The sequence below is a fragment of the Scleropages formosus genome, chromosome 19, assembly GCF_900964775.1.
Source record: "Scleropages formosus chromosome 19, fSclFor1.1, whole genome shotgun sequence".
Lineage (NCBI taxonomy): Eukaryota > Metazoa > Chordata > Actinopteri > Osteoglossiformes > Osteoglossidae > Scleropages > Scleropages formosus.
In genome coordinates, this window is record NC_041824.1 from 21,361,580 (window position 1) to 21,389,266 (window position 27,687).

The following is a 27,687-nucleotide window of genomic DNA, read 5'->3' on the forward strand; positions in this document are numbered from 1 at the left end:
AGAGCAACGCCCGCGTCCCGGCGCGCGCTTTCTAATGTACGTTGTCGAGAAGTTGCGTCCGAAGGGCCGCAGGCGCGAGGGAAGTTGTCGTCATTATTATTTTACAGCTGCCGTACGCCGCTTTCCCGAACACACGACAGGGAGAAAGCCAGGGGAGAAAAATTTCTTTGGGTCTGTATAAAGTCGGATTAATGTTCTATAAATAGATCATTTGCTACAACTTATTCATTTATTTGTTTATTCATTGTCATGTGTTTCTTGTTCTGCTTATTTCACCGAATTTCACATTAAAACAGGGGTAAAATATCAATAAGTTTATCATAGATTCTTTTGTTAGTCACACAGCAGTTTATAAAGTGTACCGTGGTACGCGGTCACGTATCACGCCCTGACACTGCGAGGCCGGAATGACGCACCACACCACTTGCACCTGGCAACCTCTCTTGGTTACGGCTTTACAACGACACAGCAAACGCTGTTTTACCTCGCTACCATTGGCTCGGAATTCAGAGCGTTACCATGGCTACCCTATTTAAGCCCCTTCTGTCCACGCTGAGGAGAGCTTTAGATCCTGCGGCTGGAGTGAGGACCGGAGAAGGACTGCGGACTTCGGCTCGAGAGTCTGGATCCGGATCCGAACCCACAGTTCCGAGGCCATTTTCCCGAGACCTCGCCCAGCCTGAAATAAAGTTACAGTCTACGAAAACATCCGTGTTCGTGTCTCTTGTCCCATCGAAGCAGTGCGCTTGTCCCATATGTAAATCGTGAATACGCTTACAATTCTACATTTCTATTCATTATAAATTAGCACTTAGGTTTTATTGAGGAAGAAGGACAGTTTTTACATTTAGCAGATGCTTTTCTCCAAAGCGACTTCCAATGAACTTATGTAGAGTTACCAGCCCACACACCTTATTCACCATGGTGACTTACACTGCTAGATACTGTTCACACTGGGTCACTTATCCATACATCAGTAGAGCACACACACTCTCTCTCTCTGTCAATCACACACTATGAGAGAACCTGAACAGCATGTCTTTGGAGTGTGGGAGGAAACCAGAGCACCCGGAGGAAACCAACGCAGACATGGGGAAACATGCAAACTCCACACAGACTGAGCAGAAATCAAAGCCACATCCCCTTGCACCACCCAGGCGCTGTGAGACAGCAGTGCTACTCACTGTGCCACCCATTTCTAAGAACATATGCCCGAAAAGCTGTATCATGAAAAGTTAGGTTTGTGCTTATTATCGGCCCGTTTTTCGGCATCATAGAAACTTAAAAAGGGAACTTTTTGGTTTCCTACTTTTCAGCAATCACTTTATTTTGTATTATGAAATCATATGCTATGGGATATCATATTTTTGAGAGCAATTAGCTGAAAAAATGCCTGGAAACTGTTCTGATGAGCAGGTGGCAGTACCAAGAAGCTGCAAATTCACTGGATTTACACTAAAGGCAAGTTGGTTTTGCTCCCGAACAAAGGAAGCCATCTCTCAGTGTGCTGAACGCGCCCTCTGAAATATGTATACATCACCTGTGCCTACACACAGCTTGAGGAATCCTGCAGATTTAAACGTGCACCTCAAGCTGTGTAAAAGGTTCAGTGCTTATGGAACAAGATAAACGCGGACCTGCGGCTTCTGCCAAAGTCAGTTTCGGATTTAGGGGCGGATGAGGTGATACAGACAATATGGTATTTGAGGTAAAACGATGACCACCAGCTTACAATCACATACCCGCTTATGCAACTGGAGCAATTTAGGGTAAGCACCTTGTACAAGGGTACTACAGCTGTAGGTGGGAATCAAACCCACAACCTTTGGGTTCAAAGACAGCAACTCTAACCACACCACTATCAGCTGCGAAAACTCTATGGCTACAGGGACTGGGCACTACATTTACATTTATTCATTTAGCAGACGCTTTTGTCCAAAGCGACGTACACCTCAGCAAAAGTACAATTTATGCATTACATTGAGAGAAGGAGACATAGCTGCGGACATGAAAGTCTCAAGCAAACCTTGTTTGTTACCTTCCACTTGCTGCTCCAAGGTTCATCATTCAGGTAGGTGCAGGATAGACAAATCCCGATACCCTCCCACTATTTTTAAAAAAAAAAAAAAAATATTATAAGATACACAAATGAGCAAGTACAATGCCAGAGTAATGGCTGAATAAAGGTTGTATCTGGGGATGCTTATGGAATTATGATGCGTGAACGGCAAAGAGCTGGAGAGATTTTGGGCAAAGTGGATCTGGAAAAAGTGAGTTTTCAGACTCTTCTTGAAAGTAGACAGAGTTTCCGCAGTTCTGAGTGACAGGGGAAGTTATATAAAACTACAGTTAGAAGTTCTATGAAAATATAAAAATATGGTGAACAACTACTTAATAATGAAAGTAATGCATTCTTGCTTTCATGGCTATTATCGATTCACAGAGGCAAAGCACTGCAAGTATCAGCGAACTTTAAAAATCTTCAGTCTAATGTCAAAGGTATCCCGGAGGACGTAAACAGTCTCAACCGTAAACAACTGTGATAAGAATGCTGATTCAAAATTGATTTTATTTTCTGGTTGTATTGTTTGTTTGTTAAGGACTCGCTCGGCGCAAGTACCAACAGACGGTCATTGAGAGCACAGTCTTTAAAGGCAATCTAATCTTACACACATCGTAATAATTCAGTATTTCTGGAGTTCTGTTTGACAGTTGGGGGTGCCGGGGCATGGGGGCATGGGGGCACAGCAGGTTTGACCTAGTCCTGCTCTCTGGTGGGTCTGGAGTTCAAGTCCTGCTTGAGGTGCCTTGCAATGGATGGGCGTCCTTCCCCAAGCGTGTCCTTTCTCTCTCCAGCCACACGCCCTGCGTTATCGGGTTAGGCTCCGATTCGCCACTACCCGACTCGGGACAAGCCGCTTCAGACAGCGTGTGTGTATTTCACAGTCCAGCGAGTGGAGAATATTGAATGAACAGGAGGAACCGGATGATTTCTTCGTGGACGATTACACGTTGTATGATTTGTCCTGAGCAGTTTTTTCTTGGACTGTTTAGATGATTCTCAATGGACATTTTTGGTTTCACGCAATGAGGATGTTCCTCAAGGACTGCTTTTGCAGCACCCTTGACAGCAACCTGGGGTGAGGATCAGAGTCAGACTGAGGAGTGCCCTGCCTTCTTATGTGTGGGCAGCACGGTGGTACAGTGAGTATCGCTACCGTCTCACAGCACCTGGGTGGTGTGAGAGAACGTGGGTTTGATCACCGCTCAGTCTGTGTGGAGTTTGTATGTTCTCCCTGTGTCTGTGTGGGTTTCCTCCCACAGTCCAAGAACATGCTGTTCAGGTTCACCCAGAGTGTGTCCCACTGATACATGGATGAGCGACCCAGTGTAAGTAGTGTATCTAGCAGTGTAAGTCACCACGGTGAATAAGGTGTGTGGGCTGGTAACACTACATAGGGCTCATTCAAGGTTGCTTTGGAGGAAAAACATCTGCTAAGTGAATAAATATAATGCCAACAGCACTGGTCCATTCTACTATGGCTTGGAGGAAAAGGATAGGAAGTAAGTGGTAAGAATTAAAGGAAAGAGCCCCAGCTTCCTTTGTGCTGTGACACATCAGACAGGAGGGGTCTTCCGTGAGACGTATGGAACGTGAATGTCGCAGGGCCAACTTTGACTGGGTGGGATTTTTCACGTTCGCATATATTTTGGAAAAGGTTTTCTGCAACAAATGGGAGTTGTGTTGAAGTTTTCTACATCGCCAGCATAACACAGAAATTAATAAGAAAAAATTCCCACTTTGCATTAGTGAGAACAGTTGTCAGCATTTCAGTGATTCACCAATATAGGCACACTTAACATGGGTTATATTTTACAACAAAAAAAAACTGGAGAAACTACTTTAGAATGCATTTCCCTTTCAGCACTAAGGAATTTCCACTACGGCAGAACTTCACCCTCACTTTTGAAAGACATGCTTAAGCGGCGACTCTCCTGGCTGTTGAACTGTCAACCGTCCACCCACCCCAAACCACATAAATGCTGAAAACCGAGCCCTTCGGGTTCCCGTTTTCCCACGACAGCACCAACACTAATGGTTATTACGGTGTCGTCAATGTTTATACACTGCAACTGCTACAACAAATACAGTTTACCAGATCGCAAATTCCAGAAAGGGCTGTTTCCCTGAATTTATTTAGCTGATGCTTTTCTCCAAAGTGACTTGCAATGTTAAGCAACTCACAGTTACTTCCCCATTTATACAGCAGGGTAATTTCACTGAAGCAATTTGGGGTAAGTACCTTGCTCAAGGGTACTACAGCTGGCTGTGGGATTCGAACCTGTGGGTCTAAAGGAGCACTAACGCTACACCCCCAGCTGCCCCTTTTTAAATTATAAGCACAAATATCCCAGGTTCACATAAAATCAAGACTGAATAAATCTTTTTTTCGTGAACCTCTACACACGGGTCTCTTGATGGTGCGCCGTTTGTCCCAAAGGCTCCACTGCCGAACAAGCAGTTACAAGTGGCATTAAGAAAAAGGCGAGAAGTGAGCTCACCTGCGCGTTTCAATTTCAACAATGGAATGCAACTTTTGTGGCGTTTTAATTTCATTCTGCTGACCACATGAAATTATTTCAGGCATTATGTCGGCAGCATCGCGCGGTCACCGCGCGCCACGGAGCCTTTGTGGCGGCAGAGTGCACGAAAGTCTTGCTGACCAGAAAAGTAAAGATTTGAGGAATTTTATTTTCAGAGGCGACTGTAAACCTGGAAAAGAGTTTGGTTTATATGCAGCACATATTCTACACAAGATAAATCCTGGCAGCCAGAGAACAGCAGAATACATTTTTGTACTACTTCATCAACTACGAACAAATCGCTGCACATGAGGAAAAACGATGTAAAACGACGATGTCGGCTGCTGAAAATCCAAAACGTATTCAGAAACTGTCTTTATTTTAAAAAAGAAGAATGCGCCGTGTCTTTCGTTTTCTCCGTCTGGACCAAGGCAATCTTCATCTTTGTGGTCCACACACAGTTTTACTCAGGCTGCGTGATGAACGTAAATATATCCTTATGAATTTCAGGCGCCCTTAGTGTGTCATGCTGGGAGCTGTCAACGATCCTTGTTCCAAAACAGAACAAAATACTTCCTCAGTCTGATTCCCACCATATACAAGCTATAAGAAGACATCTTTTCACACGTAATGGCAATGGTGTGCCTAAATAAAACATATGCAATGAAAAAAGGAAGAACAAAAATCAATAACTGTAGCGTTCCCTTATAAGCAACATCTCTGGTCCCTTTCAAGATCCTCTGACCAGCTGGTGCCCTGCTTCCCCAAGTGTTCTTCTTCGATTCTGGAAATGGCTAGTTTTCACTGTTCGGCTTTCTGCGTCTTCACGACGACATTCGGTACATCTCAGAGTCCAGAATATCTTCGAACTCCATGCTACTTTGCTGAGGAGGCTCCGATCTGGAAGATGATAAAATCACGTGTAAACCGGCAAATGATGACACCACCAGGATGCGCCCATGGAAATGAATGAGCGACGGGACTCACAGATCTGGAAAGAGGCCAATAGAGACAGGGTCAAGGTGGAACGGCCCGGGCGGGACCCTCGAGTCCGTGTTGAAGGAGGGCTGGAACTGTTGGCTGGAGGCGGAGACACGAACACCATCAGTGGTGTGCACGACAACCGGCGCGCTGCGATTCTAGAGCTCTATCACACGTTCATCCCGGCGATGCACTGCGCTACTTACGCTCTCCAGTACAACGCTTATGTCCTCCATGAATGCGGGAGATCAGAACCACTCAGCGTTAACTAAATTTTAAAATACTCCCATTCGAAGACAGCGAAATATTAGGACAGTGTACTTCTGATTATTTTACCGTCTCAGATTGGTGGAACACTTACGGGGAGAAGAATGGCGATATGACAGGTACGGTCACTGGTACACTTCCATTTCTCATTGGATCCCTATGAAAGATAAGAGCTTAGTTTTGTGTCTGAAAAAGAGACAAAGAGCAAGCAAAGTGTGTGTGTGTGTGTGTGTGTGTGAGACTCACATGTTTGAAAAGACAGGTCCTGGGGGATAGGAAGTGTGACTGGGCAGAAGGCTGGGGTCCTGAGGAGTCTCACTGCGCGGCGTCATGGAGGGTACAGACGGGGATGTAGGGTGTGTGTCTCTGAAACAAAGATGGTCAATGTCATCGACATACCCAGGAAACCCCACCAAAACACCACAGGGCTTCAGCTACCTTTTCCAAGAGTTTTTTTGCATTCATCTGTCAGATTATTATCATTCTTCTACTATCTTTAAAATACCTTGTCATATTTACATTACATTTACATTTATTTACTTAGCAGATGCTTTTCTCCAAAGCGACCTCCAATGAACTCTATGTAGTGTTATGAGCCCACACACCTTATTCACCATGGTGACTTACGCTGCTAGATACACTACTTACACTGAGTCACTCACCAATACATCAGTGGAAAACACTCTCTCTGTCACTCACACACTACACACTATGGATGAACCTGAACAGCATGTCTTTGGACTGTGAGAGGAAACCAGAGCACCCAGAGGAAACCCACGCAGACATGGGGAGAACATGCAAAATCCACACGGACTAAGCGGGGATCGAACCCATATCTACATATTTATGTAAATAAATGGATCATACAGAGTTTGTCACACTCACCCTGCCACTTTGGTCTGCATGGTAACTCCAATGTACCCGTGGTTAAGGGGCTGTGAATCATCTGGGTAAACAGAGGACATTGAGATCTGTGTGAGGAGATGCTACTTTATCGGCTTCACGGTTGAAGTTTTAAATTAAATAGTTTACAGGAGCATTGCAACGTCCGACATTTAATAATTTAAAGGTATTACATTTCCCTATGCGTAGTTTTTCCTAATTTCAATTACCCGTCATTCGTTTTTGCTGTGTTTGGATTTATGAATTGCTCATACTTTTGGTTTTCGCTGCCAAATTCAAAGCATTTTAACACAGCATCACTTTTTAAGCTCGCCACGTATGCCCTTGATCGGAGACCAAATTGTAAAACCATTAGTCATCTCATACCACTGCTCTCTAAGTTGCTTTTTCGACATGTCCTGAGTCAGCGCTTACACCAGCAACGCTGCCCCCATATCCTCGGAGGGTTAGTCAGGTTAATCGCTCATTACCCCGTGTCTTGTCCGTGATTCTGTCATTTTGAACTGATCCACTGTTTACCTTCCAGTGGAAACATACATGATCTTTACCTAAGTTATACGTCAGAAAACGACAATCAAATTCTTGGAAATACCATTTTTCGTCAACTCTGCACCTCAAATTTCCGAGCGCAGACAATGTTTGCAGAGATTTGTTTGGACATACCCGTGTAATACTTCTTAAACGCATCATTTTTCGGAAAATCCGGATACACGTGCGTGATGAGCTCGATGTCTCGGATGCGGTCGCCAAGGCAACGGATCTCTAGGTCCCGTTTGGTGAAGGGCTGGATGTTTTGGATTTTCCTGCCACCATCTAGAGGAGAGGAACGAATGAGCTGTAAATCATTCTAGAGGGAAAAAGAACAATATTTCTCTCCTGCCATAACGTGCAGCTGAAAGGTGTGGTTTGAATGGTCTCTCACTCTCAGATGGGGCAACATATGCAATGGTGATGCCCCCTATCTCAGAATCACTGAACCGCAGGAGGAAGGTGCCATTGGGACGGTCTTGCAGGATCAGGTGTAGATGCTGCTTGCCAATAAATCCAAATATCAACCTGGAACAGAAAAAAAAAAACCCCCTCACAGGTTCTGCCTTGTCCTCCTGGTAAAGCGCAGCAGTGCTCAAACTCATCGGCTCTGCAAGGTCTCTTCTACGGTTTTCCATAAACTCGCAAATGAAAGAAAAGCTAGTTAACAAGAGTAGGATGACGTCTCGAGGTACAAGAAACAAACAAATCGCGAGGCCAAAATGTGGCTAAAACAGAGGAACAGGCAGTCACCCATCGCTCCAGTAGCTCTTGAGGTGTTTCTTGGTTAGCTCCATAACCCCATCGAACCACTGCCAGAAGGTGAAGGGTCGTCCTGGTAACACCTCCTGAATTGTACAACGGAGACAAAGAGATGCATAACCGGCGAGTAGTCCGATCAAGTAACACTTCATTTCTCCTGTATGCTGCAGATCATTGTCACCGATACACTTGGGGTCAGATCTCTTGGCCCTTGAGGTTTTCACTTTCCCTGAGCGCTCACACAATTCCCAGAAGTAATAATTTAACGGAATTTGGACGATGTGAAATCATGCAGATGCTGCGGCCCTTCAAAAAGAAACAATAGGGACGTGCAATGTCAAAACTGTGTTAAATCACTTATTTTACACTTGAATTGGACGTTAGTTTGGTTTTAGTAACTTGTTTTTCAGCTGGTAGATCTCACACTGGTAGCGTAGTGGTTACAGCTGCTGTCCTTGGACCTAGAGGTCACAGGTTTAAATCCCATCTCCACCTCTAGTGTCCTTGAACAAGGTACTTACCCTAAAGTGCTCTAGCAAAGTTACCCAGCTCTATAAATGGGTAAATAATTGTAAGTCCCTTGACATGGTAAGTTGCTTTGGAGAAAAGCATCAGATAAATGGCTTTGGAGAAAAGCATCAGATAAATGTAATGCTGCCTAAGTTGTTATTGTTTTCAGAGGATGTCACTGCTCATGCAGAATTTAATGAAGGGAACCGTCCTTTGACTACAGTCATCGAAACGTATTTGATTCCGTAATTGTTCCACTCCTGGATCGTGCTGGACACTGTGTTGCTGAGCCCTGCTTTCACTGTGGCAACTTTTGCAGTTTACCTTGTTAAACTGGGCCCAGGACACTAGCATGTTACTGTAGTCTCCTGAGATATCAGGCTTGTCGAAAATCTTCTGAGCCAGGAAGTGCTGATTGAACCGGTCGAGGTGCCGCTGCGTCTGCACTTCTGACGTGAACTTGCTGTCCAGGGTCATGCACATCTGTTTCCAAGGCACACGCTCTGGAACCACAAACGGCACTCGATCCTGCCACGAGCAAAAAAGCGACACGTGTTGCACATACTGAACCATAACGTTCCTTTGCTGCTAAGCGATATCCCCGTAACCCGAACGAAGCAAATCTGAGGAATCTGACTTTGTCAGGGCAGCATGAGCAGGAGTGTTTCACAATACTGCAGAGAGGAAAGAACTGTTAGACTCACGGGTTCGGAGAAGGCGCAGTCCCATATGATTGTGGCCAAGGCATTGTTGTCTTGACTCCCATGCACAATCACAACAACAGGAAGAGATATCATCTGCAACAGGAAACAAATGTTACAATACACACACAGTTTCAGAACCGCTTGTCCCATACAAGGTCACGGGGAACCGGAGCCTACCCAGCAACACAGGGCATAAGGCCGGAGGGGGAGGGGACACACCCAGAACGGGACGCCAGTCCGTCGCAAGGCACCCCCAGCGGGACTCGAACCGCAGACCCACTGGAGAGCAGGACTGTGGTCCAACCCACTGCGCCACCACACCCCCTCATGTTACAATACAATGTTCAATAACAGGGTCAGTATGCTGTCTATGTACTTTAGGTCCTTCACAAGATTTCTCTGACCTTTTCGCCCAACGCTAGAAATTGTATCAACTATTGTTGGATTAAAGGAGAATTTCAGTTAAGTGAACTTTTTCATTTCCACACCCTGGGTGGGACACCATCCATTAAATGAAAAGCGCAAACACACGCACACTAGTTCTTATAAAACACATCATTAGACTGTAGAGGAAACTCACAGTAAAGCGGGAGAACAGGACAGGGATCCAGGGGTGTCCAACCCTTTATATTATGCGCACACATTGTCTGAAGCCACTTGTCCCAAAGGGGGGGTCACGGCAAGCCGGAGTCTAACCCGGCAATGCAGGGCGCAAGGCTGGAGGGGGAGGGGACACACCCAGGACAGGACGCCAGTCCATCACAAGGCACCCCAAGCAGGACTCAAACCCCAGACCCACCGGAGAGCAGTCCCTGGCCAAATCCGCTGCGCCACCACGCCCCCCTTTGTTTTACATTTAATTATTATATATTAGGGGGGCGTGGTGGCACAGTGGGTTGGACCGGGTCCTCCTCTCTGGTGGGTCTGGGGTTTAAATCCCGCTTGGGGTGCCTTACAACAGACGGGCGTCCTGTCCCGGGTGTGTCCCTTCCCCTGCCAGCCTTACGCCCTGTGCTGCCGGGTTAGGCTCTGGTTCCCCGCGACCTTGTATGGGACAAGTGGTTTGGACAGTGTGTGTGTATATGTATATATATTAATTATTTTACAAAATGTTCTTGCTGGCTTTAGACTGAACACCCCGGGAAAGAGCTCAAGGAAAGAAGAAGAGGGCACACACAGCTGTTACTGTAAAAACAAACTGAGACTGAAGCCTGTATATTTTACTGAAAATAATACTTGGAGAGAGAAAGAGATAGTGAGAAGCGTACTTTATTAAATTTATTCTTATATTGTACTCTATTCAGAGGAAAGACCGACAAGGATACCAATAAGGCACGTCACACCATCAACATTACACATATTTACAAACGCTATTATATATTAAGGTAATAACCACTAATGTAATAGGGAGGAAAGTACAAATAAATTAGCGAATAAATACTTGAATAAATATAACAGAATCATTAACAGTGTACTTTATGATGACGAACTGACGATGAGTACGCCGGAACACCAGAGAGACAGCGAGGGAGCAACTCCCACATGACGGAAAGAGAGAGCAACGAAGCGACAGAGGTTTTATTACAGAAAGGGACAGAGACCTGAATGCGGAATGGAGTGTCACACCCTGTGATGTTGATTTCTGTAGAGAAGAGAAGGGCAAACTTCTCCTCTGTCACCGACTCGGAGCCTTTTCTGTCGGCCCTCTTGATCTTCTTTATAGACTGTGGAAGAGAAGAGGGAAAGCAATGGATGCCCGCACTCCTTCCAGACACTTCAGAGCACCCTTCGGCACACACACACACACACACACACACACACACACACACACACACACACACACACACACACACACTACCCCCAGTACAAGTGTGTTGTACAAAGTAGAGGGACGCATTACTAAAAAGTGAAAGGAGAACCTAGAGACTCTCGCCACTAATGACTAATTCTTCTCATCACTCGATCGATTTTCGAAAGAGTCATCAAATCCACTGCCGAGTTTCAGATGATAAACCTCTTCCTACACAGGTGTCCTCCTGCGATAAGGTGCTTGTTCTGCGTTAACAGAAGAATCTATAAGAGTTGGGAGGATCCCAGAGAATCCCGGGGAAGCCCCGCGAAGCTGAAGGTGGGTGGGTGTGTCGTTCTTCTGCCGCATCTGTTGTACCATGTTCCTGAAGGTGGCGCATGTGCTCTTGGTGGAAGCGTTGTGCTCCAGGATGGCTGTGTTGTTGATGAGCTCCCCGACATTCTCCCTGAGAAAGGCGCAACAAGACAGCGATTTCAGGAAAGGCAGCCTCGTGGTACACCGAGCGGGATTTCGCATGTGCGCGCGCGCCGCTTACGAAGGGATGGTCCCCAGCTGGCCGAGGTTTCTGGCCTGCGCCTCCGTGACGATTTGGGCTTTGAGCAACACCGGCTTCCCCGGGGCCACCTTCTCTCCCAGTAGGTAGCGCACCGTGGTGGAGAACTTGGACTGGGTTTTGATGACCTGTGGCGGCTGCTTATCAACCGTGAGGGAGCTGCAGCGAAAACGCACAAACGCACACAAAACCTGCAGGCCTCGTCCCATTCTCTAAGAGGCGAACCAATAAACGCAGGAGGGCAGCTTTAAACGCGAAGGCGCCGTTCTGGCCTCGAACGAAGCGCTGACCGTTGCCGCATTAGTGAGTCGTGCGGTCCCTGTCACGTACCTCTGGACCAGGGTCTGGAGCAGCAAGCCCAGCTTCTCCTGCAGCTCAGCAATGGGCTCAATGAGGACTTCTTGCTTGAGCTTCAGATTCACCCCGAACAACTGTTCGCACCTACAAGTCAGAACCGTTTAGGAGAGCGAGTGTATTATACCAACACGAAGAGCGTAAACTGCGCACATCGGCCCGACGATTTCAGTGTTATTCTTAAGGTGCAAAGCGGTGAAAATGTCACCTGGAAGAACCTCTGCGCGAGACCTTTCCAGATCTTTCGGTCACCGAATATGTAAGGTGCGGAAAGCAAACAGCGATGCGGAGAGCAGAAGCCCTCACCAGGTCTGCAGGGGCCCCAGGTTGTCGTCAAACGGGGCCCCGATGGTGGCCAGGTGCTGCTCCCTCCTCCAGGCCTGTATTCTTTGGACGAGGCGCGACTGACACTGCTCCAGACAGCACACGGCATCCTGCAGGAGCTGTACGCGCGTCTGAGGGACAAGAACCAAGTTGCGACACCTCCGCGCCGGCACACACGCGAACACATATATACGTACCTATACATATATATCGAGGTGTGTGTATATACGTCTATGCGCTGACCACTATGCTACCAGCTGCCTCTATACAGACATTTACAAGTAGAGGCAACCGGTAGCATAGGGGTCAGAGCTGCTGCCTTTAGACACAAAGGTTACATGTTCAAATCCCACCTCCTGCTACCTCCCCCTCACCCTGATTTGCTCTAGCAAAATGGCCCAGCTACATGAATGAGTGAACAGTTAAAACGACAAGGTGCCTTGGAGAAAAGCCCCTGTTGAGTGAATAAAGGCAGGTATGTATTTTTCTGTGTTATATGACTATTTAATAGTAATATATACTAGAGAAAGACACACACAGGACACAGGCCAACCGCAAAACTGGTCTCTGAGCCACCGTCGTAAAATAAAACACCAATATAACATGAGCAGCATCTGCCCCTGCTATTCTCGGAAGTCTAAACACACGTTCTCAGTGGCGAGCAGATCCTTAAATGTTTCGCTGACACACAGCCCAGACCTCCTCACACACTATTCGTAAATAAAAGCATTTTTGTGCAAATAAGAACACAGCCAGTGGTGTGCGTGTGCGCAGTTGCGCACTTTGTGGTTACCTTGGCGATGGCTTTGCCATTGAATTCCAGCTGCTGAATGTGGCTCTGCAACTTGACAACTTGCTCGGAGAGATTTGGGTCCAAACCATTACTCGGGTGAGACTGTAGCTGGACTGCGGAGGAAACGCCAAGACAAACGAAACAAGATTCCGTCACCAACGGTTTCTGCACCTGAGGTTAGAACCATAATGGTCCCTCCAAAAAAAAAAAAAAACGTTTTTCCTTTCAGTTGTTTTTTTACCTTAATAATTAACCATGTTTTATATACCTTGAAGACACTTCCCTCTGTTGACAGGCAGTTAGATGAGAAAGGCGCGAAAGGACCGAGAGCTCACACCCTGCAATGGGACTACTAGGTGTTACTATCAATTTTACGTGCATATAGATCCAAGAGAACATTTTTTCGCAAGAAAGTGCATAATGTGCATTTTTAAGCGCAGTGTTTTCAAGGCAGCTGTGACCATAACCGTGGTGCTGCTTTTGCAAAACGCAAAAAAAGGCACTTTCACATCAGATTTACCGTGAAATTACCAGGTAGTCTTGTTCCACTGACACCGCTCTCAACACAGCTTTTCGGAATTTAGCAGCTTTTGACCCCTACACAGATCACTCTGGCGCTCAAGGAGTAACTAACTAGTTTAGACCAGCGACGTAGAAGCACTGACACACACACACATGTATATATACATATGTGTATGTGTATATATATATATACAGTACTGTGCAAAGTCTTAGACACTTAGGTGTTTCACAAAAATTTTTTTTTTAGACTTATTTAATGTCTTCTGCATTAGTGTCAATGGGAAAGAGCGTATTTTAGATTTCCAAGCATTCCGTTTGCAAAAAGTTGCAGTATTACAATAAGGGTTTTGTATGCATAAGAAAGAAAGCACGCACGCACCTAGTTTGAGACCGCTTGTCCCGAGCGGGGTCGCGGTGAACCGGAGCCCAACCCGGCAACACAGGGTGCAAGGCTGGAGGGGGGGAGGGGACGCACCCAGGACGGAACGCCAGTCCATCGCAAGGCACGCCAAGCGGGACTCGATCCCCAGACCCGCCAGGGAGCAGGACCCCGCTCGGGACAAGCGGTTGTTGACGATGTGTGGTTACTAAGCTTTGTAGGAAGTTTATTAAAAAAAGAGCATTATTTTTGGGAAGCATTCCCACTTTACAGCTTTTTCTCCAAGTGCCTAAAACTTTTGCTCAATACTGTATATGCTGTATATATATATATATACATACATACATACATACAGTATATATATACATGCAATTGCACCGGAGCTCGTACCCTCTACCTTGATATTACCACAGTGAAAATGTATTTAACGCTTCTGTTTCACCAGCTACATTTGTGGGTTTTATATCTTTGTGTTTGCGGCTGCCTCCTATAGCAGCTCAGCGCTTTTCCCTCTCGCTGTCGGTGGTTCCGACCTCTTACCGTCCAAATATCCGAGCCGTGTCTTCTACCTTTTATTTACTATTTGCGCTCTTCCCCTACCTGTATAAATATGATGTGCTAATGATATTTACTTTTTCCAATGTTATTATTCCAGCATCCCGTCAGTGCCCTGCTATTTGTGTGCTGCTGTAGCCTCATACAATTCCCTCCTTCTAGGTCAACAGACGTTCTTATGTATCTAAAGGTGGGCGAATCCTGCGGGTGGAATTAAAAGCATACACCAAAAAACAGCACTAAGTACTGCGATTTGCCCAGGTTTTTAAAGTCAGTGATATTAATTTGCAGATGCCTTGTTGATTTCAGGTGTTCGGCCTGACCTTATCATACGTACACATGAACGATTCTGTTACCGGTGTAAAAGCAGCGCTTCAGGGTTTCCCCTACTGCACATTAAAGACTCTGGCACCACCGTACTGGGACGATTGCTGCCGTGCCATTGATAACTGGGTTTTCCAAAAATTGCCACATAGTCAAGTCTGCTAAAAACAGCGGTAATGTAATTTTTAAAAAAGGAAAAATAACACGTGTCGCGGGTGAATCACATCCTCGCACCTGCCCCCACTCAACAACTGCGCCGCTTACTGCCAGCCTACCAGAAAATTTGCAGGGGAAACACTGATGCTTTAAGCAGAATTTTCAATGAAATTTCATCACATTTCTTCCCAATCGAGGGCTGTTTTTCGAAAAGTGCAGCGTTTCTTCAGTCCTTTCTATTTAGGAATGCAAGTGCTTACACATCGATTTCCTTGCTTTCATTACGAAATAAAATAAAATAAAAGAAAACAATTACACAACGGGTTCATTTCGAAGTGAAAAAACGCCTAGAACGCTCTTCTTCTTATCCAAAAGATTTTTTTTTAAGTGCTTCGTTAAGCAGTTTTTGCTATTTATATGCGGTGCCACAACCGCAACATTCTCCAACTACAGAAAATCAGTGCCTGCACTACAAAATGTGACTTCAATCAATGTACTTCATAAGACACATGCAGGACGAAGCGTCTCTTAACCGGTCTTAAAACGACCGGTTCACGAACGAACGAACGAACGGTTCATTACCCCCCCAGAGGTGCAGAGGATCATGCCACTCACCCTGCAGGGACTCGAAGTTCTGCCTCTCCCAGTTGAGCTCCTCCTGCAGCTGGTGGATCTTCTGTCGGCAGCTCTGAATTTCCAGGACCTTGAGGACCAGCACGTCCACATCCCTGTTACTCTCTGAGGGCTGCGCAGGGGACGGGGAGAAGTGGGATACGGGGGATACCTGAAAGAGCAAGCGAGCGTTACAGCTTCTGCGGGAATTTGCGCCGTTTCCACACCCTGTGAGAAGTACATCACTCCATTTAAGAAATGCTATATAACTAGAGAGACAACCACGGGCTGAGTTTAAAGTCTTTTGCCAAAGTCTGCGGTCCAAGCAGGAGTCGCGTGACTGTAGACCGTATGAGGGTAAAACTGCAAGGGCCGCTTAAACTGCCTCCAACGATCGCCTGAACACGGTCATCCTCAGTTGTTCCGACACTTTGCCATGAAACTGAAATAGTTTATTCAGCTGGTCCTGTAATAATCAGCTGGTTTGAAGACGGTGTCCCAGTCCAACCCCAGTCAACAAACAAAAACGAGTTTGTCAGCAGGACGTCTGTGAGCGCTACATGTGAAAGGCTTCGAAACATTGACATTTCCATTTTTTTCATTAGTCAGCCGCTTTTCCCCAAAGCGACATGCAATGATGACCTTCATACATTTACACGTGTTCATTTAGCACATGCTTTTCTCCAAAGCGACGTACATCTCAGGGAAAATACAACGTGTGCGTTAAATCGACGGAAGGAGAAACTTACATTTAAGTGTATTTATTTAGCGGACTCTTCTCTCCAAAGTGACTTCCAGGGAACTCTGTGTAGTGTTATTAGCCCACACACCTTATTCTCCAACGTGACTTAGATGCGGACGTGTGACTCTAAAGCGCAGTTAAGTTTGTTACTTTCCACCGTATGAACTGCTGGACGTCACACAAGTAGCTGCATGAAAGTTTATCCAAATAATCCACAATTCCTAATCGCAGACTTTTTTTTTTATACAAATATTTACATTGCATGAGTAGCTGCGTGAAAATGTATGCGTTATCAGTTATGATCTCAGAGTTATAGAGCATGAGCATTAACGTGTACTTAAGGGATCATGGGAGACGTGAGTCCAGAAGAGGTGAGTTTTAAGACCCTTCTTAAATGAAGGGAGAGATTCAGCAGTTCTGAGTGAGAGGGGGAGATCATGCCACCACATCGGAGTCAGAACTGTTGCTTCTGAACCGATGCCAGATGCTATCTAAGGTGTATTACAGTGTTAGTTACACTGCACTTAGCTCCCTGCAATCATTAACCCATTTATACAGTAGACCAGTGTAACACACTGACAAACACACTACGGGCAGCTTAGATTCCCCGGTTCACCTGAAGAGCATATCTCTGAATGATGTGAAGAAACCAGAGCATTTATTGAGTGTTTTATACACAAACACATATGTACACATGCATATCTGTGTTGCATATATGCTGATGTAATGCACTTGTATTTTACTCTGACATGTACGTTGCTTTGGAGAAACATATCTGCTAAATGAATAAATGTAAATGGATATATATAACTATATATATATATATATAAACACACTTTCAGAACTGCTTGTCCCATACGGGGTCGCGGGGAACCGGAGCCTACCCGGCAACACAGGGCGTAAGGCTGGAGGGGGAGGGGACACACCCAGGACGGGACGCCAGTCTGCCGCAAGGCACCCCAAGCGGGACTTGAACCCCAGACCTACCAGAAAGCAGGACTGTGGTCCAACCCACTGCGCCACCGCACCCCCTTTTATATATATATATATATATATATATATTTATTAATAGGGGGTGCGGTGGCACAGTGGGTTGGCCCGGTTTCTTCTCTTCAGTGGGTCTGCGGTTTGAGTCCTGCTTGGGGTGCCTTGCAATGGACTGGCGTCCCGTCCTGGGTGTGTCCCCTCCCCCTCCAGCCTTACGCCCTGTGTTGCCGGGTAGGCTCCGGTTCCCCGCGACCCCGTATGGGACAAGCGGTTCAGAAAGTGTGTGTGTGTGTGTGTTTATTAATACATATAACCATTTATACATTACATACACATTTTATATACCCATTATATATGTATTTTATATATATATATGTTAGAGAGTGAGATATGAATAAGATTAAGAGAAAAAGAAAAAAAAGTGTGTTGTATTATTACTTGCACTCTGCAAGCAGTGTGAATAACATCCCTAGCGAGAAGTGTCACATTGTGGAATAATTATAAACTCTGAAGTATAAAGTCTGACACGGAGGCAAAAGATAAAAAGGAGTGATGCAAATAAGTCGCAGTTTTAACAGTATTCAGAAAGTGAAACTCAGAGGTTGAATTGCACACAATAGCTGACCCATAAAAAAAGCAACAGGGACGTATGCGCCCTTTCTCCTTCGCACCGCGCACATTTAGGACGCGCAGCGGTCCGTACGAAAGTCTGACTGTGTCGATGACCTTTGCGAAAGAGGTGCCGGGAGGAGTGATGAACTGTCAAGGGAGGAGGCCGAATTACCGTCTGACTGAGCAGGACCCTCTCCTTCCTCAGGATGTCCTGCACTGTCTTCACCAGCTGCAGGGGCTGCGAGCGGAACACACTCTGAAAGACAAACGCACTCGGTCGGTCAGCTCGATTCGCTCACGGGGAAGTGCGCTCTCACACGTCCTTACCGAAAAGCAGAAGTTGCCGTGTTCCCTTATTTGCTCCCAGCTGCAGTGAAACCCCTTCTCACAAGATCCTTTTGCGTGCGACAAGTTGCACTTCGCAGTATTATTCGCGCACCTCCCTTGGTGAAGAAGCAAACTTCACAGTGCAAAAAATATGCACGCAAAACCGAACATGCCTTTTGGCTTGTGAAACGTGTTAAGAGCATCGAGCAGTTCCCTTTCTCGGGCGCCACAAGGTGTGTGGTTTTTTTCCTTATGACCGTGATGGTTAACGGTGTCAGAAATCATTAAACTCATTTTCTTGTCAAGCGTTCATAAAAATTAACAGTGCAGCAAAGCAACAAACGAGGGCGTAATAAAAAGCAATAAATATAAATAAAGAAATCTGCTAATAAATAAACATATAAAAATAATGGGCCAAAAAATAATGAATGGAACAGATCTTTAAAAAAAAGGAAACGTGACTTGTTTATAAAGTTATCTGTAGATTATTCTATCCATCTAATTTCAATAACTGGTTTTCCTGAGCGGGGTCGCGTTGAGCGGGAGCCTATCCAGAAAGCACTGGGTGCTAGGCCGAAGGAGAGGGGGTTCACCCTGAATGGGAGACCACTCCAGCGCAGGGCAACCACTCACACACGCTAAAGGAAATTTCGAGTCGCCAGTTCACCTGAACTGTGTCTCTTTGGACTGTGGGAGGAAACCAGAGCGCCTAAGACAAAACCCACACAGACAGAGTGAAGACATTTAAACTCCACGCAGACTGAGCAGAGATCGAACTCGCGTTCTCTCGCACAAGCCTGGCGCTGTGAGCTGGCAGCACTACAGCTGAGTTTCTCTCATCAAAACCGGGTTGGAAAATTCCAGAACGCCAAAGACTTTTCCGCTTTTGTGATAAGTTACTCTTATCACTTTTTTAAATCACGACCAAAACACCGGACTTCACCGATTTTCAGCAATTATCAACAACATTTTAAAAGAGTAATTCATCCTGCAGTGTTTACTCATGCACGGTGCAGGAATGCAGTGCCTTGCACTGCTCCACGTGGGGTACGGAGCACAGGATCGCGAGCGCAGCCCTACCATGTTCCTGCTGAACTGCTGCAGCCGTAGCTTCTCCACCACATTGGGGTTGCGCTGGGCCAGGTCCTGCAGCAAGGAGGTGATCTGCTCCAGCAGGCCCACGGCACGAGCCTCCTGCTCGGGGCTGTCCATGACGATGTCCTCCCTGGACGATCAGAGACACAGAGGACCGCGGAGGTCAGGGAGGGAGACAATCTGGGCAAGTAGGCTGCCTAGCCAACACCTGGGTGGTCTAGCTCGAAAAGTTAAAGTAACAAAACAAGATATGCTAACATCATAAAGATGTACACATGGAGCTCTTTATGTGAAGCATTCATACACAAGAAGCACGCACGTGAACGACGACGATGTCCCGGTCTAGGTCGCGTCAGCAAATTATGCAAAATATCAGCCATATTAATACTTAATATTAATTTTTCATGCTCTTAAAATTTCTCAAACACGGCAGCATTGACTGCGAGAGCCCAGAGCCCGGAGGGTGACTGGAGTGCTTTTCATCGGGCTCCTACCAGGACTGCTCCTCGATCCAGTTGGCCAGGTAGCAGCGAACATCCATAGGGAAGGTCTGGGGGTACAGCTCGTTCAGGGTCTTTGTGGACAAGAACTGAACCTGCATTTGGACCTGCTTCCACTGCGCCATCATGCAGGAGAGCTGGCAGAGACACCCGGAAGGAGACAAGGAGTAAGTTCAGCAACAAGTTCATTTCTGCACTGTGGCCACTGTGACTGCAGCTGCCTTACACAATATTTTACACTTTAATGATAAAATGGTTGCATATTTTAATACTGATTAATGTAGAACATGGGGGGTGTGGTGGCGCAGCGGGTTGGACCGGGTCCTGCTCTCCAGTGGGTCTGGGGTTCGAGTCCCGCTTGGGGTGTCTTGCGACGGACTGGCGTCCCATCCTGGGTGTGTCCCCTCCCCCTCCGGCCTTACGCCCTGTGTTACCGGGTGGGCTCCGGTTCCTCGCAACCCCGTGTGGGACGAGTGGTTCAGAGAAGTGTAGAACATTACATAAGCCAACCTTCAAAGGCCCGACACGTCATCACACAAGCTACGTAGGTATTGCCTTTTTTTGCACCGAGAAGGCGTACACACAGGTCCCACCCTACAGGTGAAGTGAAAAGACATGGTTTTTGACATCGGGATGGCCTCAGCAAATTTAAATTCAAAAGTAACTGTGATTGTACCAGGGAGCTGACCCTGACTGTCATCAGCAGATGAACGCGGCTTTGCCAGCTTGCAAGAATTTATAGGATTTGCCTCCTGTCGCACCGTCGAAAAAATGGGAGCACTTCCCCACAATGTGCAGCAGTATGCAGTGTGTCCAAGCAAAGGAGTCAACGTGTAGTGCACATCTGAGGATGGAAAGTTCTAGAAAATGAGAGCCGACGAGGACGGTTTCATCTGCAACCCAAACCTAAGGCGGTCACTTCCTCGTAACGTTGCAACTCCGAAGGTCAAGCCTATTATTATTCCGACGGAGCACTGCTGCGATGTCAAAAACCCACTTTTCCGAAAAGTTTTCGTCCCAAGCGCTACTGAAAGCCACAGTGAAGAAAAGCAAATCGGTTGCTTTTTTTTTTCTTGGCCGCACAGCCTGTTTTAGCCACATTCCTTACATGGAATCGGATTATGACAGATAGAGGGATTCCATCCCCTGGCTGTATATCTGGGCAAAGGTTGTCAGGGAACGACACGAGACTCGACGCGAGTCGTGAGAAAAAGCGGCCATTGCGACGCCCTGAGGAAGCCCCTCCCACATGGGGGAGGGCTCGTCGGTATGGCGCCTTGTGATTGGTCGAAAAGCGGTTTGTTTTCAGAGGGGGCGGTGAAGGGGGTTGTCAAAGGGTTTACATCTATCCTTTATCTTTCCCCCACATATTGAGACACATAACATGATATCCAGGACAACCCCATTTAAGGGGCTGGTATTTCTCCACTGCATAGTATTTGCGTACTGTTTGGGATGACATAATATATAGAAACTGAGCGGAGATCCAGTGCAAGTACGCTGACCGCAACCGAAGTAAACAAATAACGATTATAGAAAAACTGAGAGCGAAAATGTGTTCATTTTCCTATAAAGCTGCACACCGATTTAGACGAAGGCAGACGGTAGGAGAATAACACAGGAATTAGAGCATCTTTTAAAAAAACAGTCTAGCATCAGCGGTATCTTCAACAAGTGGAAAGTTAAAGGGGTTGAGGTGCCTCACAGACTGCTCCAAAGAGCTCTATCAGGATCAACAACGCAACACTTCCTGTTCTGAGCACAGTTGGGCTTCCTGTTTCACTTTGATTATGCAAACAAGCCATTCGAGAGACGGGCGACGGTGCCCTACGGCGAATTCTGCGTACGCGAAGGACGCCGGGACATTCCGCTGAGGCTTCTCCCTCGAAGCTCAGCGCTCTTGCTGGAACTGACTTCCAGCAGCTTCCAAACCCACAATCTGAGAGGCGTGTTGCATCTTGCCGCACGCGCACACACACGCACGCACAGGAGTTGAGCACACTTCCTGATGCAAGACTTTCAAAAAGGAACAGATAGCCGGCAGGCGCCTACCTCCTCCCAGGTCTTACAACATGCCAATGCCCGGTAACACAAAAGGACATGTCTTCTGGTGTGAACGCAACAATAGTCTGAAGCTAACATACTGTGTGCATACTCTCTAAGTATAAGCTGAAATATGTATATATGTATTTCAGCTTATACTCATCTTATATACTCAACTTATATTCAGCTTATATATCTATACATATATATGGTGGGGGTGCAGTGGTGCAGCGGGTTTGATCGGGTTCTGCCTTACAGTGGGTCTGGGGTTCAAGTCCTGCTTGGGGTGCCTTGTGATGGACTGGCGTCCCGTCCTGGGTGTGTCCCCTCACCCTCTGGCCTTACGCCCTGTGTTGCCGGGTTAGGCTCCGGCTCGCTGCGACCCCACTTGGGACAAGCAGCTTCAGCAAGTGTGTGTGTGTGTGTGTGTGTGTGTGTATATGGAATTACTCTGTCGGTATAAGTTTATATATATATAGAATTTCGTAATATGTAAGGTGCATTAGGACTCAGCTTGTACAGTTTTGGATATACACTTATATACAGTATGTATACACAGTTATATGAAGATATCAACCTCAAGGACAAAAAACTCTGCAGTGTATAAGTGCCACTAAATGAAACTGTGTGACGATACGATCACATATACTACCGCACCGTTGAAACCTGATCAGTAATTTCGACCAGGGATCTACCCCAGGCAACTTCTCTTTCGTCCACTGACAGATATTGTGAAGAACACGACTTCAGAGATTAACGTCACGAAACTTTTAAGCTTTTACACAAAAATGATATTAAGCTGTACAAGGCCAATTAAATATTAAAAAATTGAAAATGTTAAAAAATACCCTAAATTTCCCATACCGATTCCCTTTTCTGCAGCTATTATGCATTATATTTTCGTGAAAACTAATCACTTGCTCAAAATGGAAATCATTCACTCAGACAATTTCATACCCATGAAAAGATTAAATGTTATGACATGCATTTTGCTGTCATTTCAGGATGGTAATGCTCAAATCAGAATGACTGATGAAAATTTGCATACCATATTTTAGGCTTATAATACTAGGATTGTGTTCTATAATTTCAGTTTTTCATAGTAACGTAAACAAGACTGGGAATTATTTCTCAATATGGAATAACAAATTAGTACATATGAGCCCATTGCCAAGTCATGCCTTTTTATTCTGAACATTTGACAGCCAAAGCCAACTACCTGACAAGCACCAAATTAAGAAAACCACAATCTAAAAAAACACCTCTATTAGGTTCATCCAAAGGTTAGGGTTAGTCCAAATCAGGTTTGACTCCCTGTCACCGGGGGGTGTGGTGGCATGTGCCTGCTCTCTGGTGGGTTTGGGGTTCGAGTCCTGCTTGGGGTGCCTTGTGATGGACTGGCGTCCCGTCCTGGGTGTGTCCCCTCCCTCTTCAGCCTTGCGCCCTGTGTTGCCGGGTTGGGCTCTGGCTTGCCGCAACCCGATTCGGGACAAGTGGCTTCAGCCAGTGTGTGTGTGTGTGTGTGTGTGTGTTACCGTCACTGCTAACAATGGTACTGGTTATTTTTCAGAAAGTGAAACCTTCTGGACTTGGTACAATCCAAACAACTGATATCACAGCAGCACGATGGTTGTCAAAAAAACACTATGAGCTCATTTACTAGAATACAATACTGAAACATATGGAACAAAAATGATCAAGTTAGTATATAACACACATGCAGACAAAGGAAAACCAACTAAGGGACAGTCTTCAGGAACAACTCTTGCAAGTAATGACTAGAGTTTCAGTGAAAGTGACAGTGAATTACACTGGGGTAATAATCATACATGTTTTCAAAGCTAAAAGAGTTCAAATGGCTAAAGAGAGAAGAAAGACATAGTCCAGAAGTGTGTGGCATAAGTATTTGTGTGTGAGTTTAGTACAGCTCAGAAACACAAAGCGTCTAAATGTGGGCGTTCGCAGGAAGACATGCAGACTAGCTCCTGTGTACACACTGCTCAGAGGACCTGCTGACACATGAGGTGCAATGATAGTTGACTATGATATTGACATGAGTAAACACCATGACAGTGACATGAGTATAGAGAATGACACTGATGTGAGTAAAGACAATGACACTGACATGAGTATAGAGAATGACACTGACAGGAGTATTAACAATAGTATTATCACGAGTATCGACAATGATACTGACATTATTATGGACAAAAATACTGGCACATGTGCTGGAGTGGACTTCAACGGTTTGGACAATTTGACCATGTCTACCTTCAATCCAGGGACATCATGAGAACACCAAGGTACTGGACACTCCTTCAAAGCTAATTCATCATATTCTATGATGGATATTCTTATAACTCCAGGAGGATAGAAAACTTTATACATTTTCCATGTTGTGTTCACTAGCAGTACATTACCTGATTTTAAAGACACAAACTATTAAAAGTAATTGAGTTAGAACGCATACTTACGAAGGAAAGATATTATTGGTTGTGTGTGCCAGCTGACTAAATCAAAAACTTTCACTTGAAGTTTCTTCAGACACATTAAATTTATTACACTGATTAAACATGTCTGAAGCCTAGTGTGGGGCCTTTTCAAATCTGTGCATCTTAAGAGAGACACTGTGAAAGAGCATTCAGGCCAAAGCTTCATCTTATTGATGCTTCAAATCCTAAAGAATGTGAAGCAGCATTTATTCTCCTTGCTCAGACTAGGTGCTATTTACTGTTTTTCAGCTCTTCCTATTTTCCCTTCGGCTCTGGGACAAGTGATGATATCCCTCTATGTAATTTATCTCTACGTGTGATCTCTGTTAAGTTCTTATGTTTCTTATTAAAATCTAAAATTAAAAAAAAACCGGACATTTTATTATTCCACCTGTTCCAGTATTAAGGAGTCTCACAGACACGTGACTCATTCCTGGCATTTGAAAAAACCTGATATGGAGCTTTGCCAGGTACGGACTGAACTGTGCCCAGGCACCCATCTCAGTCGTATAAACATAAACATTTCGACGGTTTGAGCCGTATTTCTGTACCAGTTTCACGTATAAGAGCTGAAGAGTACCAGGTGCGGCCTACGGTGGACCACAACACGTGCTACAAAAGTCCACTCAGTTTCTAGAGAAACTGGCGGCCCGCCCGATACTTCAAATATCATGTAACTGCAGTCAGTGATATTTTCAAACGGTCTTTTGTTACGCTTCAAAAATCAGAGAAACGATCTCTCAGCGAACGTGTCGGAAACTTTTAATTATGGCCCGGCACTTCTGGGCTTTGTCTCAACTACATTTGAGTTGCGCGTTTGGCCACTAAACCGTAAACGAGCAGAAGGACGGAAAGGAAACGCTTGAAACGCTCGATTACTGCGCGCGCACGCACATATGTATAAGTACGTATTTATGTTTGTATGTATTCAGATGTTGCTCCCGGCATCATGTTTCTTTGAAAAGATGTATCGTGTCTTTGGCACAAACAGAAAGTAGCTTCTGTGGCGGTGACAGATGCGAGCCTTATTTTGTACGAAATCTAATTTCGACGAAATCGAAGCCCAGGGCAGTGGAGGTCAGTCAGTGCGATCTGAGTCAGTGCGTGGGCGGATGGACGTGGGGAAGGTTGACCGTGCGAGTGCTTTCCCGTCCGTGCTTCCCAACGACCCCACCGCCCCGGTCACGCTCACGGGCCTGGCTGCCTGGCTGCCTGCCTGCTTGCCATCTGGACCGAAATCGCCCACGGACACGGCTCGCGCGCTCGCCTCGCGAAGTAGCCGTCCTTACCTTACCTCGGGAAACTGTCGATGATCCGATGATCCGCGTTCACATCTGAGTCGCTCCGCGGGGCACCTCCCGCATTTCGCCTCGGACCTTCGCTCGCTGCGTTAACAGGACATATATTTATTATATATATATCAACACAGAGCCGCGCTCTCGGCGCCGTCCCGCAAAAGTGCGCCACGCACACTGGCAGCTGTCATAATAGCGCCGAGTTTTCTCTAATCCAGCGCTATGAGAGAAAACAGACGCGTAAAAAAAGAAGCGATCCGAAAAAGCGAATGAACAACTATGAAGTTCCTGAAACGAGTCGGCCGTTTCTCATCGGGCAGTTCGGGTAGTTAGGTAATCTTCGCGAGTGAGACAACCAACCAACCAACCCTCCCCCCCTCCCTCCGCCTCACTGCGAGGAACAGAAAAACACACATTTCCTGTACGGCACTTGTGTGGCGTTTGAGCAACGCGTGGCGGCAGCGCGCGGGAGGCGCGCGCGAGGACCTGTGCTGTGTGTCTGCAACGGTGTTGCTGGTCTCCGCTGCGAGGGTCGCGCGAGTGGCATTTCTTTCTCCAGCAACACCCTGGCGAGCACATCATCCTTCAAATTTCCTTGTGGTAATTCTTTAGAAAAGACTTTTCCCAGTTAAAACAAAAGGGGATTTTTTTTTTCTTTTTTTGTACTTTGAACCCCACTGGTGTCGCACTCGCTGGATCCTGAAATGCTCGTGAACGTTTCACGCTCCACTGCGTGGGACGCAGCAGTGCCCTCAGAGCCTCTAACACGTAGGCTACTTCCAGGCACGTACTACAGTACTACAGTACGTGCACCACAGTACTCGCTACTCCTCCCTCGTACTGTAACCGCAGTGTGAGATACAGCTGCTGTTCAAAAGCAGCGCGTTTCTCGTAGGCCCACAACAACAGCCTTTGCCCATCTTATTACTCACCGTACATGCATATTTTACGCCTCGCGAGACTATTCGCAAAGCTTTGAAAAAAAAAATATGTAAAGGCGGCTGGCAAGATATTCCAGCGGAATAAAACGAGCTCTCAAATGATGCGTAACATAAATGAATGCACTTTTAATGTCTGACACTTTCTCAAAAGTTCATCTCTTTTTAAATCCGATCTATTGTAATGTTGAGGTACGGCTTGAGTTTTGGGGGGAAAAAAAATTCGCCGTGAGGAAACAGTCCACATTGTTGTGCTCAGCGGTACCGAGTGGCCCCGAACCTTCAGAAGAAGAAGAAGAAGCTACTTTGGCACCGTGCGCGGCACCTGGACACCCCCACCCCCCACTTCTGACAGTAAACCATGTAAGGAGGAAAACACAGAGACTCGTGTGTTCGCTCACTTCCTCTCAACTCAGTCGGATGCTTTTCCGTGCGTCGGAGAAGCGGTACAAGAAGGAGTAACGCCGCTTGAAGCTCCGAGCGCTTGATAAGAAGCGCTCGGTTTGGCCTCGGCGTCCGGGTTCGACCCTTCGGCTCCCCCCCCCCCCCGCGACCGCAAACAGCACGCGCACGAAAACGAGCACAGCGGCCCGAATTACGAAACATCCCGGTTTTCGGATTACGTGTCAGAGTTAAAACTCGGCGCAGTTTAAAGGTGCGCTGAAGATGATCTCCAATAACATACTGTAACGCTCGACTTGTTGAGCGGGATTCACGCTGCAGCGCTAGTACTTCCCTATTACCGCACCGCTGCTACGATGAATACAGTGGAAAGACGAGGCTCGCGCTGTAATTGAAATATAATGTTCGCCGCGCGCTCACTTTCACTTTCGAGACAGCCATTTCACGCCGTTTCAGCTTTGCCGAGAACGGGCCCGGTTCGTTGAGCGCGCGCGGAAAGGCACGAGGAGCCGGAGCGCCGCGCCTCGGCACCACTGACTAAGTTCATACGCTAAAATGACCCATTTTAGCGTTATCTGTGGGCGGGAAAATAACAACGTAATTTCGGATCCTTATGGTGTCATTTCCAGTAAA

At 46.3% G+C, this 27,687-nt stretch overlaps 1 protein-coding gene across 3 annotated transcripts; it reads right to left on the reverse strand.

Annotated features, from left to right (window-relative positions):
• Positions 1-4,733: 4,733 nt before the first annotated feature.
• On the reverse strand, positions 4,734-27,576 carry stat6 (signal transducer and activator of transcription 6, interleukin-4 induced). 3 transcript variants are annotated; one of them, XM_018760537.2, is made up of 22 exons: positions 27,475-27,576; positions 25,709-25,804; positions 19,879-20,021; positions 19,370-19,514; positions 18,135-18,218; positions 15,625-15,793; positions 13,074-13,186; positions 12,263-12,411; positions 11,933-12,043; positions 11,585-11,761; positions 11,407-11,494; positions 10,841-10,963; positions 9,240-9,332; positions 8,860-9,063; positions 8,017-8,111; positions 7,658-7,791; positions 7,399-7,548; positions 6,718-6,778; positions 6,079-6,198; positions 5,927-5,989; positions 5,572-5,664; positions 4,734-5,484 (listed from the first exon to the last, which is right to left on the reverse strand). In XM_018760537.2, the coding sequence occupies exons 3-22, from the start codon at positions 20,010-20,012 to the stop codon at positions 5,409-5,411; spliced, it is 2,382 nt and encodes a 793-aa protein (XP_018616053.1). In that variant the 5' UTR covers positions 20,013-20,021; positions 25,709-25,804; positions 27,475-27,576; the 3' UTR covers positions 4,734-5,408. The 3 variants fall into 3 exon arrangements, with proteins under 3 accessions (XP_018616053.1, XP_018616051.1, XP_018616052.1); XM_018760535.2 differs by lacking the exon at positions 27,475-27,576 and adding an exon at positions 26,647-26,674 and having other exon boundaries at positions 25,714-25,804; XM_018760536.2 differs by lacking the exon at positions 27,475-27,576 and having other exon boundaries at positions 25,709-26,091.
• Positions 27,577-27,687: the final 111 nt, after the last annotated feature.